This window comes from Chrysochloris asiatica, unplaced genomic scaffold (assembly GCF_000296735.1).
Source record: "Chrysochloris asiatica unplaced genomic scaffold, ChrAsi1.0 scaffold00081, whole genome shotgun sequence".
In the NCBI taxonomy this organism is placed as follows: domain Eukaryota; kingdom Metazoa; phylum Chordata; class Mammalia; order Afrosoricida; family Chrysochloridae; genus Chrysochloris; species Chrysochloris asiatica.
The window spans coordinates 3,220,980-3,234,101 of record NW_006408599.1 but is presented as its reverse complement, the minus strand read 5'-3'; the positions used below and the strand labels follow the sequence as shown (position 1 = coordinate 3,234,101).

The 13,122-nt window shown below is 38.2% G+C and overlaps 1 protein-coding gene across 1 annotated transcript in view; it reads right to left on the bottom strand.

The window, feature by feature from the left end:
- The window catches only part of CDK5RAP2 (CDK5 regulatory subunit associated protein 2), a 255,327-nt gene that overhangs the window by 133,793 nt on the left and 108,412 nt on the right, over window positions 1-13,122 (bottom strand). Inside the window, exon 14 of the mRNA XM_006865676.1 lies at window positions 755-898. Within this exon, the coding sequence (XP_006865738.1) occupies window positions 755-898 (144 nt within the window). The remainder of the gene's footprint in view (window positions 1-754; window positions 899-13,122) is intronic.

The following is a 13,122-nucleotide window of genomic DNA, read 5'->3' as shown; positions in this document are numbered from 1 at the left end:
AGTAATGGTTATCATGACTAATTACTATTGTCACAACTGCAAAGGTAGGCATTTTCTAACATAAAGGAGGGAGTAGTTAATCTTACATTCCAGAACAGGGATGCTAGCACCATCAAGAGAGAAGAGCATGAGCGGAATGTGGGACCCTAGCCAGAGAAGTAGCGACACCAGAGATGGAGGCAGAGGAAATGGCATGGAGAGATAGAGCAGCTAAGGACTCTAGACTCATGGAAAGAGAAAGGTTGTGTGCTGGTGGCCAGGAGACAGGTTTGCAGTTTGTGCCTTTTGCCTGTTTAAATGATTATATATTCCTGAGTGTGTTTGTGTATATAAAATAAATAAATAGAGGGAAGAGAAGCAAATACTGTTAAATGATGATTCATGGAAGTGATTATAATCATTGCAATGAAATAAAATACAATAGAATGAGTGCAAAACTGATGTTCTCTCGTGTAAACTATCACTCAATTCACAATAAAAGCTTTAAAAAAAAAATGAGTCCTGATGGAACAAACAAAAAACTCATCATTTAACTTCTAGGACTTCTCAGTTTCGTGTGCAGTATAAATACTAATGCTCAGCTAAAGAATATTAATCTGCAAGGTAGCTAAAGAACAACTCCACCTACCTGCTGTAAGTTCAATTATCAGCAAGAAGGCAATTGAGGATCTCTCTAGATCAAATGAGTTATCAAATAAGTTTCAGAAAAGAATATGAATACATTCGCATGTGAACCAATTTCAGTCAAGCTTACCTCGAAGAAGATGATTTTGCTGCCTGGTGACTGTTGAGAAGAGCACTTTTCTGCTATTAAGCCTTCACTTCTGAACTTGAAATCCTCCCCAGTCATTAAATGACAGTTCTGCTGAAGTGCTTCCAAATCTTTTTCATTGAATTTCTAAGGAAACAAAACAAATCAGACAGTTTTCCTCAGGAAAAAAAATATTAAGAAAACGTTTGATTCTTTAAGGAAAGACATGTGACTTGCTCACAAGACCTGAATGTCCACTAACTTCCACCATTCTAAAATATCTGGCAATTACAATCTGTAATGCAACTCCATTTCTGTGTTATTATCACTTAGTACGGCACAGTCAAGGATGGTGGCAGTCATGACAAACCTTCCTTTTATTCACATTCACGGTAGCTGCCTCCTCGTAGGTGTGGAGGGCAAAGAGGAGGTTCTGACCAGCAGAATTGGGTTTCAATCCTGAGTCTATCTTTGGTCAGATATACTCTCTCGAGTCTCAGTTTCCTGCTATGTAAAATACAGAAAAAACAAAAAATTTCTCCTACAGGATTACAGGGATAAGTAGGAATGTTGTTGTTCGGTGCCAACAAGTTGATTCCCATGCATTTACCAACCATATACACAACACAAAGAAATGCTGGTCCTGCGCCCTCCTCACAATTGTTGTTAAGCTTGAGCTGACTGTTGCTGCCACTGTGCCAATTCATCTCATGGAGGATGGTGGGGGGCGAGGGGGGGGAAATCCCTCCTCTTTTTCACTAACCCTCCACCTTGCCAAGCAGGATATCCTTCTCAAGGAACTGGTCCCTGTAACACTGTAGGATCAGCACTAGACTACGAACCAAGGTCAGCAGTTCAAACCCACCAGCTGCTCCTCAGAAACCCTATGCAGGGTCGCTAAGTCGGAGTCGATTCAACAGCATTTAACAAGTCTCATCATCCTGGCTTCTAAGGAGCATTCTGGCTGTAGTTTTTCAAACACAGATTTGCTTGTTCTTCTAGAAGTCCATAGTACTTTTAATATTCTCCAAAACCATAGCTTACATGCATCAGTTCTTCTATAGTCTTCCTGATTGGTTATTTTAGCTTTCACAAGCTACTGAAAACACTATGGCTTGAGTCAGGAGGACCTTACTCCTCAAACTGACATCTATGCTCTTGAAAACTTTAAAAAGGCCTTCTGCTGCAGATTAATGTAATATGTCATTTGATTTCTTGACTGCTGTTTCCATGAGTGTTGACAGTGAATCCAAGCAAAATGAAGTCTTTGCCAACTTCAATCTTTTCTCCATTTATCATTATGTTATTTATTGGTCTAGTGGTGAGGATTTTGGTTTTCTTTACATTGAGGTGCAAACCACACTACAGGCTGACGGTGTATAGCTTCATCAGTAAATATTTTAAGTCCTCTCCACTTTCAGTAAGCAAGGCTGTATCATCTGCATATCACAGGTTATTAATAAATCCTCCTCAAATCCAGATGCCTGGTTCTTCTTCATATAACCCAGTTCTTGATTTGTTTACCATACAGCCTGCATAAGTATAGTGAAAGAAAACAACCCTAGCACACACCTTTACTGATTTTAATCCATTTAGTGTCCCCATGTGCTGTTCTAACAACTGCCTCTTGGTCTGTATACAGGTTCCGTGTGAGCACAGTTCGGTGTTCTGGAATACTCACTCTCTGCAATGTTATCCATAGCTTGGCATGATGCATATAGTCGAAATCCTTTGCACAGTCAATAAAGCACAGGTAAACACCTTTCTGGTATTCTCTGATTTCCATCAAGATCCATCCGATGTCAGCAATAGCAATGATATCCCTCATTCCACGTCCTCATCTGAATCCAGCTTGAACCCCTACCAGCAACCTGTCAATGTACTTTTGCAGCTGTTTCTGAATTATCAAGCAGAAAAATTTTACTTGCATGTGATACTGACATTGACCAAATGATTTCCATATTCCAGTGGCACAAAAATGGATCTCTTGCAATTGGCCAGGTAGCTAGCTGTTTTCCAAATTTCTTTGCATAGAAGAGTGAGTGCCTCCAGTGCTGCATCCATTTGTTGAAAATCAGCAATCTGTATTCCATCTATTCCTGGAGCATGTTCATTGCCAATGCCTTCAGTGCACCTTGGACTTCTTCTTTCAGTCCAGTGACTATTGATCATATGTGACCTCTTGAAATTGCTAAACACCAACCATTTCGTCTTGGTACAGTGACTTCTTCTGATGCTATCTGCATCTTTCAACATATTGCCCATAGACTCCTTTAACATTACAAGTCATGGCTTGAATTGTTTCCTCAGTTCTTTTAGCTTGTGAAATGCTTAACATGTTCTTCCCTTTTGGTTTTCTAACTCCTAGTCTTTGCACATTTCATTATAACACTTGCATTTGTCTTCTCAATTTTCTGCTCAGCTTTTACTTCCTCATTTATTCCATTTGCTTTAGCAATCTCTACACTGGAGAACAAGTTTCAGAGTTTGTTCTGAAATCCATTTTGGTCTTTTCTTTCTTAACTGTCTTCTTAATAACCTTTTGCTTTTGTCTTGTAGGATGATCTTGATGTCATCCCATAACTCTTCTGGTTTTTGGTCATTAGTAGTACCTAATGCAATAAATCTGTTCTTGAGATGATCTCTAAAATCAGGTGGGATATGTCCAAGGTCATATTTTGGCTCTGGTGGACTTGTTTTAATAGCATCGCATTCATCATCAAAAGAAGGTCTCGGAGCAGTGTGGAGAGGTGAAAACAACTCCCAGATTGACCAAAGCCCCTTTACCAACTAGAACGCCTGCACCCTACCACCATCGCCACCACACCCAAGAGAATGCTAAGGACGATAAAGCCACAGTGAAGGATGAACCTCAGAGGAGATTCTCAAAGTTAACTGCTAAACCTGCTCCTTCCTCTCCAAAGTCAGAGCCTAAGCCTAAAAAGCCCCCAGTAATGAAGGGAAAGAATGTACCTAAAGGGGAAAAGGGGAAGCTGATGCTGGCAAAAATGGGGAAAACCCAGCAGAAAATGGAGATGTCAAAACAGACCAGGCACAGAAAGCTGAAGGTGCTGGGGATGCCAAGTGCAGTGTGTGCATTTTGGAAAACTGTGGACTTTTGGTGACTATACAGTTTGAAATGCTACTTTTTATGAAGTTTCATAAAAATGCAGAATTTTGTTTTACTGTTTTTTGTTTTATTTATTAAAAAAAGCTAAGTTGTTCGCACACAAAACAGTTCATTGTTTTTGGGAAAAGGGGCAAACGTCATGAATACAATGTCTCCAAAACTGGACTTATGGTAGCAAACACCTTTCCCATCTAGTTTTCAGGGACTCCTTCTTGGTTCCCAAGAGGAGGGATTCCCTGATGTTAACACATATTAGCTACCCTGGTACAAATGCCATGTGGTATGGAAAAATTACAATTTGTTTTTACATCTTCATATCCTCGTCTCCCTCTCTGCCATCAGCATAGACTTGACTCTCATAAACCCAGCAACCTGCTGGGACCTGACCTCAGAAAACTGGTTATTCATGTCAGGCAATCTGGACTTTCCACTGATGCCATCTCGTGGCACCCCTCAAAAGAGCAGTGGTTCCTTTGTTTAGATTATGGGTCTTCAGATTGGTAATTCTGCCATTTTCATTTAATTTTGAGAGTCAGGTCAGCTTGTGAATAGTTGTTAAACATGCTAAATGTGAAATGTTGTCAACTCTCACTCTAAACTTTCCCTGTTCAGAGCATCAGATGAAGACGTCATTGGATTTTATAGTGGCTTTCTGATTTTGGCAGTCCATTGAAGAAGTGAGTTTGAAAGTTATTGTATAATGTTCACAACTGTCTGCCCATGTCCTGCCTGAATACTATGACTGTTTAAGAAAAATAACTTTAATAAAGCTGGATACAGTTTGGCTTGGGAAAAAAAAATCTCAAGATATAACTTGAAGTATAATGCTGTCTACGATAAGACAATATCCATACACCTACACTGATGATCAGTTAATACCACTATTATTCAAGCTTACGTACCAACCACTAAAGACAATGATAATGAAATTGAAGAATTCTATCAATGGGGTCGCTATGAGTCGGTTCCAACTCAATGGCACCTGACAACAACAACAATCAACTTCTTTAGTCTGAAATTGATCAAACATTAATCAAGATGTATTAATAATTACTGGTGATTAGAATGCAAAGGTTGGAAACAAAGAGGAAGGGCCAATGGTTGGGAAATATGGTCTAGTTTGATAAAAAATATGCTGGAGATCGCATGACAGAAGTTTGTAAAACCAGTGACTTCTTCATTGCAAATACCTTTTTTAAACAACATAAAAGAAGACACAGATCTAATCAGATGGAATATCCCATAATCAGATTGACTACATCTGTGGGAAGAGACAGAGGAAAAGTTCTATATCATCAGCCAAAACAAGGCCAGAGGTAGCCTGTGGAACAGAACATCACAGAGCAGTGTGTAGAGGTGAAATTAAGATTATCATAATTAAGATTATATATCAAAAATCAAAGTATCTAGTCTTTTTTGTAACACTATAAATCTGACAAAACTTGAACGTCCCAAATCAATAAGGAGATTTGATTTCAAGGAAGAAAACCCAAGCGTGCATATGCTATCTTCAGTTCGTTCTGGTTACATATTGAAGGCTCCTTTGTGACGGTGCATAATATACTTCCTCTCGCCAACACCTTCAGAAGATGTCATGTCCAACAACATGGCAGGAGTAGAGACCACAGCATAGTATCTATTCTATTTAAAACTTATTAATCTCTGAACTAGGATTCTGTCCACTCTTTGTCAGAAATTAAAGAAAGGAACTACATTATACTCCCAAATGTCTTAATAGATTTAATTTATTATCCAACCACTTTTAAGCAACAAGCTGAACACCGAAAAGACAGGAAATTACTGATTAAAATTTTCCAAAAAAGTCACAGTACCTTATAGGAAGAACTAGGAATCAAATGACCAATACTGAATTTCTAGAATTGTCACAGTACAGATGTGCTTGAGTTAAACTTTTTATTTTATGAAAGTCCAATTATTCAAATACAAGTTTAAAATCTTAAATGGAAAAGTACCCTACTTCTCCATTTTCACCTGTAAATCCCACACTCAGGAACAACTTTATAGCTATTTTTTGTTGTTCATTTCCATGTTTCTACATGTTTCTCATTCTCACATTTGAATTTTCAGGTTTACACTGTATCTACTGGCATCTATCATAGAAGTTAAAGAATTCACATCATCTATCCCACAACACCTTTCTTAATAGTTTTATCACAGTTTTAGGTGAGACAATTTTCCATGTTTCCATTATTATGGCTATGTAAGTTTTGTTCACAGCTCACCCATACACTGTTCAATGATTACATTTCCTTCATGCTCAATTCTGCTTTTGATGAAATTAGTAACTGTTAAGTTTTATTTGCTTACTTACTTTATAAAACATAGTGCTAGTAGATGAGCTCCTCAGATTAAAAGGCACTCAAAATGCAAGTGGGGAAGAACTGATTCTTCAAAGTAAATTTGACCTTTATGACCTTCATACTGTTGGAACACAACTCAAAATGGGAGGAAACAGGTGTAAATATCTATTAATAATCAGAATGTTTTGTGCAGAATGTATAAATATAGGAAATTTGAAAGTTGTCAAAATGAAATGGAAAGCATAAAGATTGATACCCTAACCATTTGTAAGCTGAAATGGACTGGTATTGACCATTTTGAATCCAGCAGTCATATGGCTTAGCATACCAGGAACAAAAATTATGGGGGAATGGCATCGTACTCACCATCAAAAAGAACATTCCACGACTGATCCTGTTGTCTGTTAGAGGACAGTATCAATCTGTCTATCAGGAAGACCAATTAATACCACTGTTATTTTTCATTTCCACAGCAACCACTAAAGCCAGTGATGATAACATTTAAAAATTCAACAAAGTCAGTCAGTCTGAAATTGATGAAACATACAATCAAACTGCACTGACAATTAATGCTGATTGGAATGAGACAGTTGAGACAAAGAGGAAGAATCAGAAGTTGGAAAATATGGCATTAGTGATAGAAACAATTCTGGAGATCCCAAGATAGAATGCTTCAAGACCAATGACTTACACATTGAAAATATATATATATATATATATTTTTTTTTTTTACAACATAAAAAGTGACTTTACAAATAAACCTCACCAGATGCAATACAAATTAATCAAATTGACTACACCTGTGGGAAGAAACAACTGAGACGCTCAATTGTGGAACAGAACAGCTCATACACAAGTTCATGCAAAAGCTGAAGAAAATTAAAACAACTCCACAAGAGCCAAAATATGTCCCTGAATATATCACACCTGTATTTACAGAACATATTAAGAGGTGATTTGATGCATTAGACACTAATGGCTGAAAACCAGAAGAGTTGTGGGATGATATCAAGAACATCATACATAAAGAAAGCAAAAGTGCCTAAAAAGACATGAAAGAAAGAAAACACCAAAATGTATGCCAGAAGAAACTCTGAAACATGCTTTTGAATGCAAAGAAGCTAAAGCAACAAGATGAAACAAAGTAAGAAAGCTGAACAGAATATTGCAACAGGCAGCTGGAAAAGACAAAGTCAAGTGCTATAATGAAATGTGCAAAGACCTGGCATTAGAAAACCAAAAGGAAAAAATATGCTCAGCATTTCTCAAGTTCAAAGAACTAATGAAAAAATTCAAGCCTTGACTTGCAATATTAAAAGATTCTACAGACAAAATATTGAATGATACAGGAAGTATCAAAAGAAGATGGAAGGAATCTACAAAAGGGGGGAGGGGAATGGAAGAACAAAGCGGAAGGGAGAACAACTAGGCAGGTTTGCATGGGCTAAGTGGGACAATGGTAAAGAATGATGTATGCACAATCTTGGAACAACAAAGCTCTGGGGTACAGGGATTGAGACATGGTTGGAATGGGGAAAAGGGGGGAAATAATGTTAAGATGCTTGGCTGTCTTTTAAATCTAGGTTTTCCTTGCATTATATTATAAAATAGACACTGGAGGGGGAGAGAAAAGAATAGCCAGAAATATCACCATAGAAAGGCTGTAAGTCCGTCTTCTGTCTATGTTGTTGTTGTTAAGTGCCGTCAAGTCGATTCCGACCCATAGCGACCCTGTACAGGGTTTCCGAGGCTGTAAGTCTTGACGGGAGCAGAAAGCCTCATCTTTCTCCCGCGGAGCGCCTGGTAGTTTCGAACTGCTGACCTTGTGGTTCGCAGCCCAATTCGTAACCACTACGCTACCAGAGCTCCTTGTCTTCTGTCTATAACTGATTGGAATACCTAAAATGGGGCTACAACGTGCCCAGTGAAGGAGGCTTCCTACAGAGCCTCTGCATTACATAAGACTACAGGTGGAATCCTGAACAGCATCCAGAAATCTTCAGAGGTGGGAAATTTCCACTTGAAAGGATGGGCAGACCAGCTAGGAGGGGCTAGAAAAACAGAAGATACTTCTTGAAAGAAAGACCGACACGAAAATACAAAACAATATAGGCAGACTGACTGATTACTACAAGAACAAGCAAGTTGCTTGCCCAGGAGACATCAAGGCAAGTGGTCAGATCCCCTCAGAGCAGAGCCCCTTCCAAGACTATGAATCAATGGGAATACATGCTCTGATTGGTGACCACATTCATCACCGATAAGGGGAAGTGAGGGAAAAACAGCAATGAAGCTGTAAGCTAAGCCCTACAACATTCAATAGACTCCAATGAACCTGGGTGGAGACCTGGTGGCTAGCAGTGTGGCAAGATCTAGGGACTCTTCGGCCCAGAATCAGTGACATAGCCACAGAGGACTAGAGTGTAGAGTGAACCATCCTGCTGATAAGAAGAGAGGGCATCTGCACAAGAACACCCACACTTGCAGATAATACCCACTTGACCTGGCTTCAATGGCTGGATGATCAGAGCTCAACTAGAAGAGGAAAAAAAGAGTAATCTGATACAATTTGATGAACTTGACCTACACCTATGGATGCAGTAGCTCAAAAGAGGGAACAAATGTTTACAGTGAGGATCATTCCCACCCACTCCATACACAAAGTAGACAGGGATGGGCAACTTGGACATTGGCTACCCAAAGTGAGGGGGCTACAAAGGCAAGAAGTGACTGGCTTACAAGCTTTCAAGAGGGAACCTAGATCCAGAGGGCGTAGAGGAAGGCAGAATCTCCACTGAGTAGTATACAATATGTCTAGGCAAGGCTGATGAAAGGAAATGTAGATAGGTCTCTTGTGATACAATAATGAATAATTGTTACCAGGATTTATTGTGATGGTTGGAAATGTAAAGGTAGCAAGGGGGGGATGTGATTAACTTTTCAATCTAGGAGCGGAGGTCCCTGGGACTATCAAGGGTGAAAAGCAGAGCACGGGACCCTACCCAGAGAAGCAGTGACGCCAGAGATGGAGGCAGAGACGATAACGTGGAGAGATGGAGTGGCTGGAGACTCTAGACCCAGAGAGGGAGAGGGGCTGTGTGCTGACGACCGGGGGGGCAGGCTTGCACGGTATACCCTTTGGTTAGTTGATGATGCATGGAGGGGATTGTAACCATGACAATGAAATGATATACGATAGGATGAAGGTAATGCTAATGTTTTCCCATGTAAACTATCACATAATTCGCAATAAAACATTTTTAAAAAAGAAGAAGAAGATGGAAGGAATATACAGTCACTGTCAAAAATTAATTGATCAAGGTGGAACTTAATGGAGGACTAGGTAGAAAGGCTGTGATACAGAGAAACAGATGAAATAGATTCAGAGTATGGTTCCAGAATACTGAGCTTCAGATACAGGTATAAATAAGTGGATCGAGTGCTTACCAGGAGAAAGAACTAGAATAGAGGCAAGGAAGGAGGTAACTTCTGATGTGAAGTGGCCAACGTGTCCCGGCGCAGCCATTCTGAATGGGAGCGAGCAGAATGAGAAAGAAGAGATCATTCCCATTGCAAAAGCCTGCCTGTGACTTGCAGAGACAAAAAAATCTGATTCTTCTTTTTGTGTCTTTCTACTCACTTCCTCTCAGGTGACTGGAAGTGAGGCCCATATAAGTAGACACCCCTAGGGAAGGTCCCATGGGACCCAGCAACTGGGTACATAATTGAAGGGGGAGGAGACAACAGAAACAACGCAGGCCAGCAGTCTCTTCCTAATTGGTCCTGGACAGCCCTAGCTCTCACTATGAAAACCACCTGAATAGACTTGAGGGGAAGAACAGAGGGGAAAGAAAAGGAAAATAAACTGGTGGTAGGTCAGAGAAACACAGCAGGACTATCTTGGAATTTCTATTATGGAAAATTTCATATTATTACTTTGAAATTTTCCTTCCGTTTGTGTAATACTAAGATTTCAGAAATAGGCAATGCATTGAAAGGGCAAAGGAGTAGATTAAAAGTAATAGAATCCCAAATTAGTGAGCTTGAAGGTAAATTTCTCAATACTAGCTTGATAGAAGAAAGATCAGAAAAAAGAATGAAAAAACCTGATGAAAACCTAAGAGTTATGCGGGACACCATGAAGAGGAATAACATGTAGGTGATTGGAATTTCAGAACAGAAGAGACAATAAAAAGCACAGAGAATATTATTGAAGAGTTGTTGAAAGAAAACTTTCCTAACATCATGAAAGACAAGAAGATACAACAAGCTGAACGAACACCAAAAAAATGATAGATTCATAAAGAAAACCACCAAGACATATTATAATCAAACATTCCAAAACCAAAGACGAGGAAAGCACCCTGAGAGCAGCTCGGGAAAAACAAATAATTACCTGCAAAGGAGATTCAGAAAGACTAAACTCTGATTTCTCAGTAGAAACCATGCAAGCAAGAAAGCAATGGAATGGCATACACAAAACTCTCAAAGAAAAAAACTGCCAACCAAGAATCATATAGTCAGTAATGTTGTCCCTCAAATATGATGTGAAATTAGGACATTTCCAGGTAAGCAGAAATTAAAGTAATTTATAATAACAAAACCAACTTTAACAAAAATACTAAAGAATGCTCTTCGGACTGTGAACAATAGCAGATTAAAAACCTAACACTGACATACATGGCAATCCACACAGAACAGAATCCAGATACAGAAGTATTTAAAGTAATACAAACCAACAAGATTAACTGTAGGGAATCAGATACACCAATCTATAATGAAGTCAACTACAAAGCAAAAAGAGGGTAGTGTAGACACAGAACTTCCAAAGTGTGATGAAGTCAAGTAGATTTCAAGATAAAACATACTATTTTAAATAGGGAAAATAAATAAATTATAGGATAACCTCAAAGAAAATGAACACACCTTCACAGCAAAACAACAAAGAGGAAAATCAGAAAGATTTAATAGACATTAACACAAGAGAAAGGAAGAAAATTGACAAACAAAATTAATCCAGTGCAGAAAATTATATACAACAAAGAAACCAGCAGCATCACACACAGCAAAATGACAGCAATCAGTTTATCATACATATCAATAATTATACTGAATGTAAATGGTTTAAATGCACCAGTCACGAGACAGAGTGTAGTAGAATAGATAAGAAAACAGGATCCTTCAATATGCTGTTTACAGGAGACACATATCTTCCACACAAAGGCAGAAATAGACAAAAATCAAAGGATGGAAAAAATATATAGCAAGTTAATGGTAATAAAAAATGAGCATGAGTGGCAATTTTTATCTCTAATAACATAGAATTTAAGGCAGAAACCAGCATAATAAACAAAAAAGCATTATAACATGATTAAGGGTTCAACTGAACAAGAAGTCATAAAAATAATCCATATCTATGCCCAATGTAAGAACCTCAAAATACATAAATCAAACTCTAATAGAACAGAAGAAAGAAACAGACAACTCTACAATAATTGTTGCTGTTGTTTGATGTTAAGTGCCATCGAGTCAGGTCCAACTTACAGTGACCCTTTATGGAGTTTCTGAGGAGTGGCTGGTGACTTTGAACCACCAACCTTATGGTTCAAAATAACCTTTTAGTACAGTGCTTTAGCCCACAGCACCATACCAGGACTCCCTATGGTAATAGTGGGAGATTTGAATACACCACTTTTGATGAAGAACAAGACTAGAAAGAAACCCAACAGACACAAATGAACTAAACAACATAGTCAACCAACTTGACCTCATAGACATACACAGAGCGCTCAATCCAGTACACATGGACATTCTCCAGAAGAGACCACATGTTAGCGCAAAAAGCAAACCTCAGTAAAATTTAAAAACATCAAAATACTACAAATCATCTTTTCAGATCACAATGCAATAAAATTAGAAATCAACAATAGGAAAATCAAGGGGAAAAACTCAAATATTTAGAAATTTAACAACATACAACCTGCTTAAAAGCTACTGGGTAACAGATCAAATTTTAAAAATTCCTTGAGTCAAATGAGAACAAAAACACACCTTATCAGCCTTTGGAACATAGCAAAAGTAGTGCTCGGAGGGCAATTTACAGAAATAAATGTACACATCCAGAAAGAAGAAAGAACCAAAATCAACACCTTAAACAAACATCTCCAACAATTAGAAAAAGAGCAGCAAAGTAAGCCTACTATCACCAGAAGAAAAGAAATAATAAAGGTTATAGCAGAAATAAATAGAAAAACAATAGAATCAACAAGAAGTTGGTTCTTTGAAAGGATTAATAAAATTAACAATCCATTAACAAATCTAACGGAAGAGAAGAAGATACAAATAACACTAATTCGAAATGATATGGGTGATGTCACAACAGAACCAACAGAAATAAAAAGGATAATAATATCAGACCATGAAGAAATGAAGAAATTTCTAGAAACACACAATCTACCTAAATGAACACAGGCTGAAGTAGAAAACTTGAACAGGCTAATAACAAAATAAGAAATTAATCAAGTCATTAAAAAACTCCCATTAAAAAAATGTCCAAGCCCAGATGGTTTTTTACTGATGAATTCTACCAAACACTCAAAGAAGAGCTGACACCAATTCTACTCAAACTATTCCATAATATCAAAAAGGAAGGAAAACTCCCAACTTTATTTTATGAAGCAAGCATAACTCAGATACCAAAGCCAGGCACTAAGAAAGAAAATAATAACCAATATCCCTCATGGACACATATGTAAAAGTTCTCAACAAAAACATAGCAAATAATGGGGAGGCGATAGTCTCTTCAACAGATGGTGCTGGCAGAAGTGGAAAGCGATATGCAAAATACTGAAACAAGACCTACACCTCACCCCTTATACAAAATCAACCCAACATGGATTAAAGACCTAAATGTGAATCCC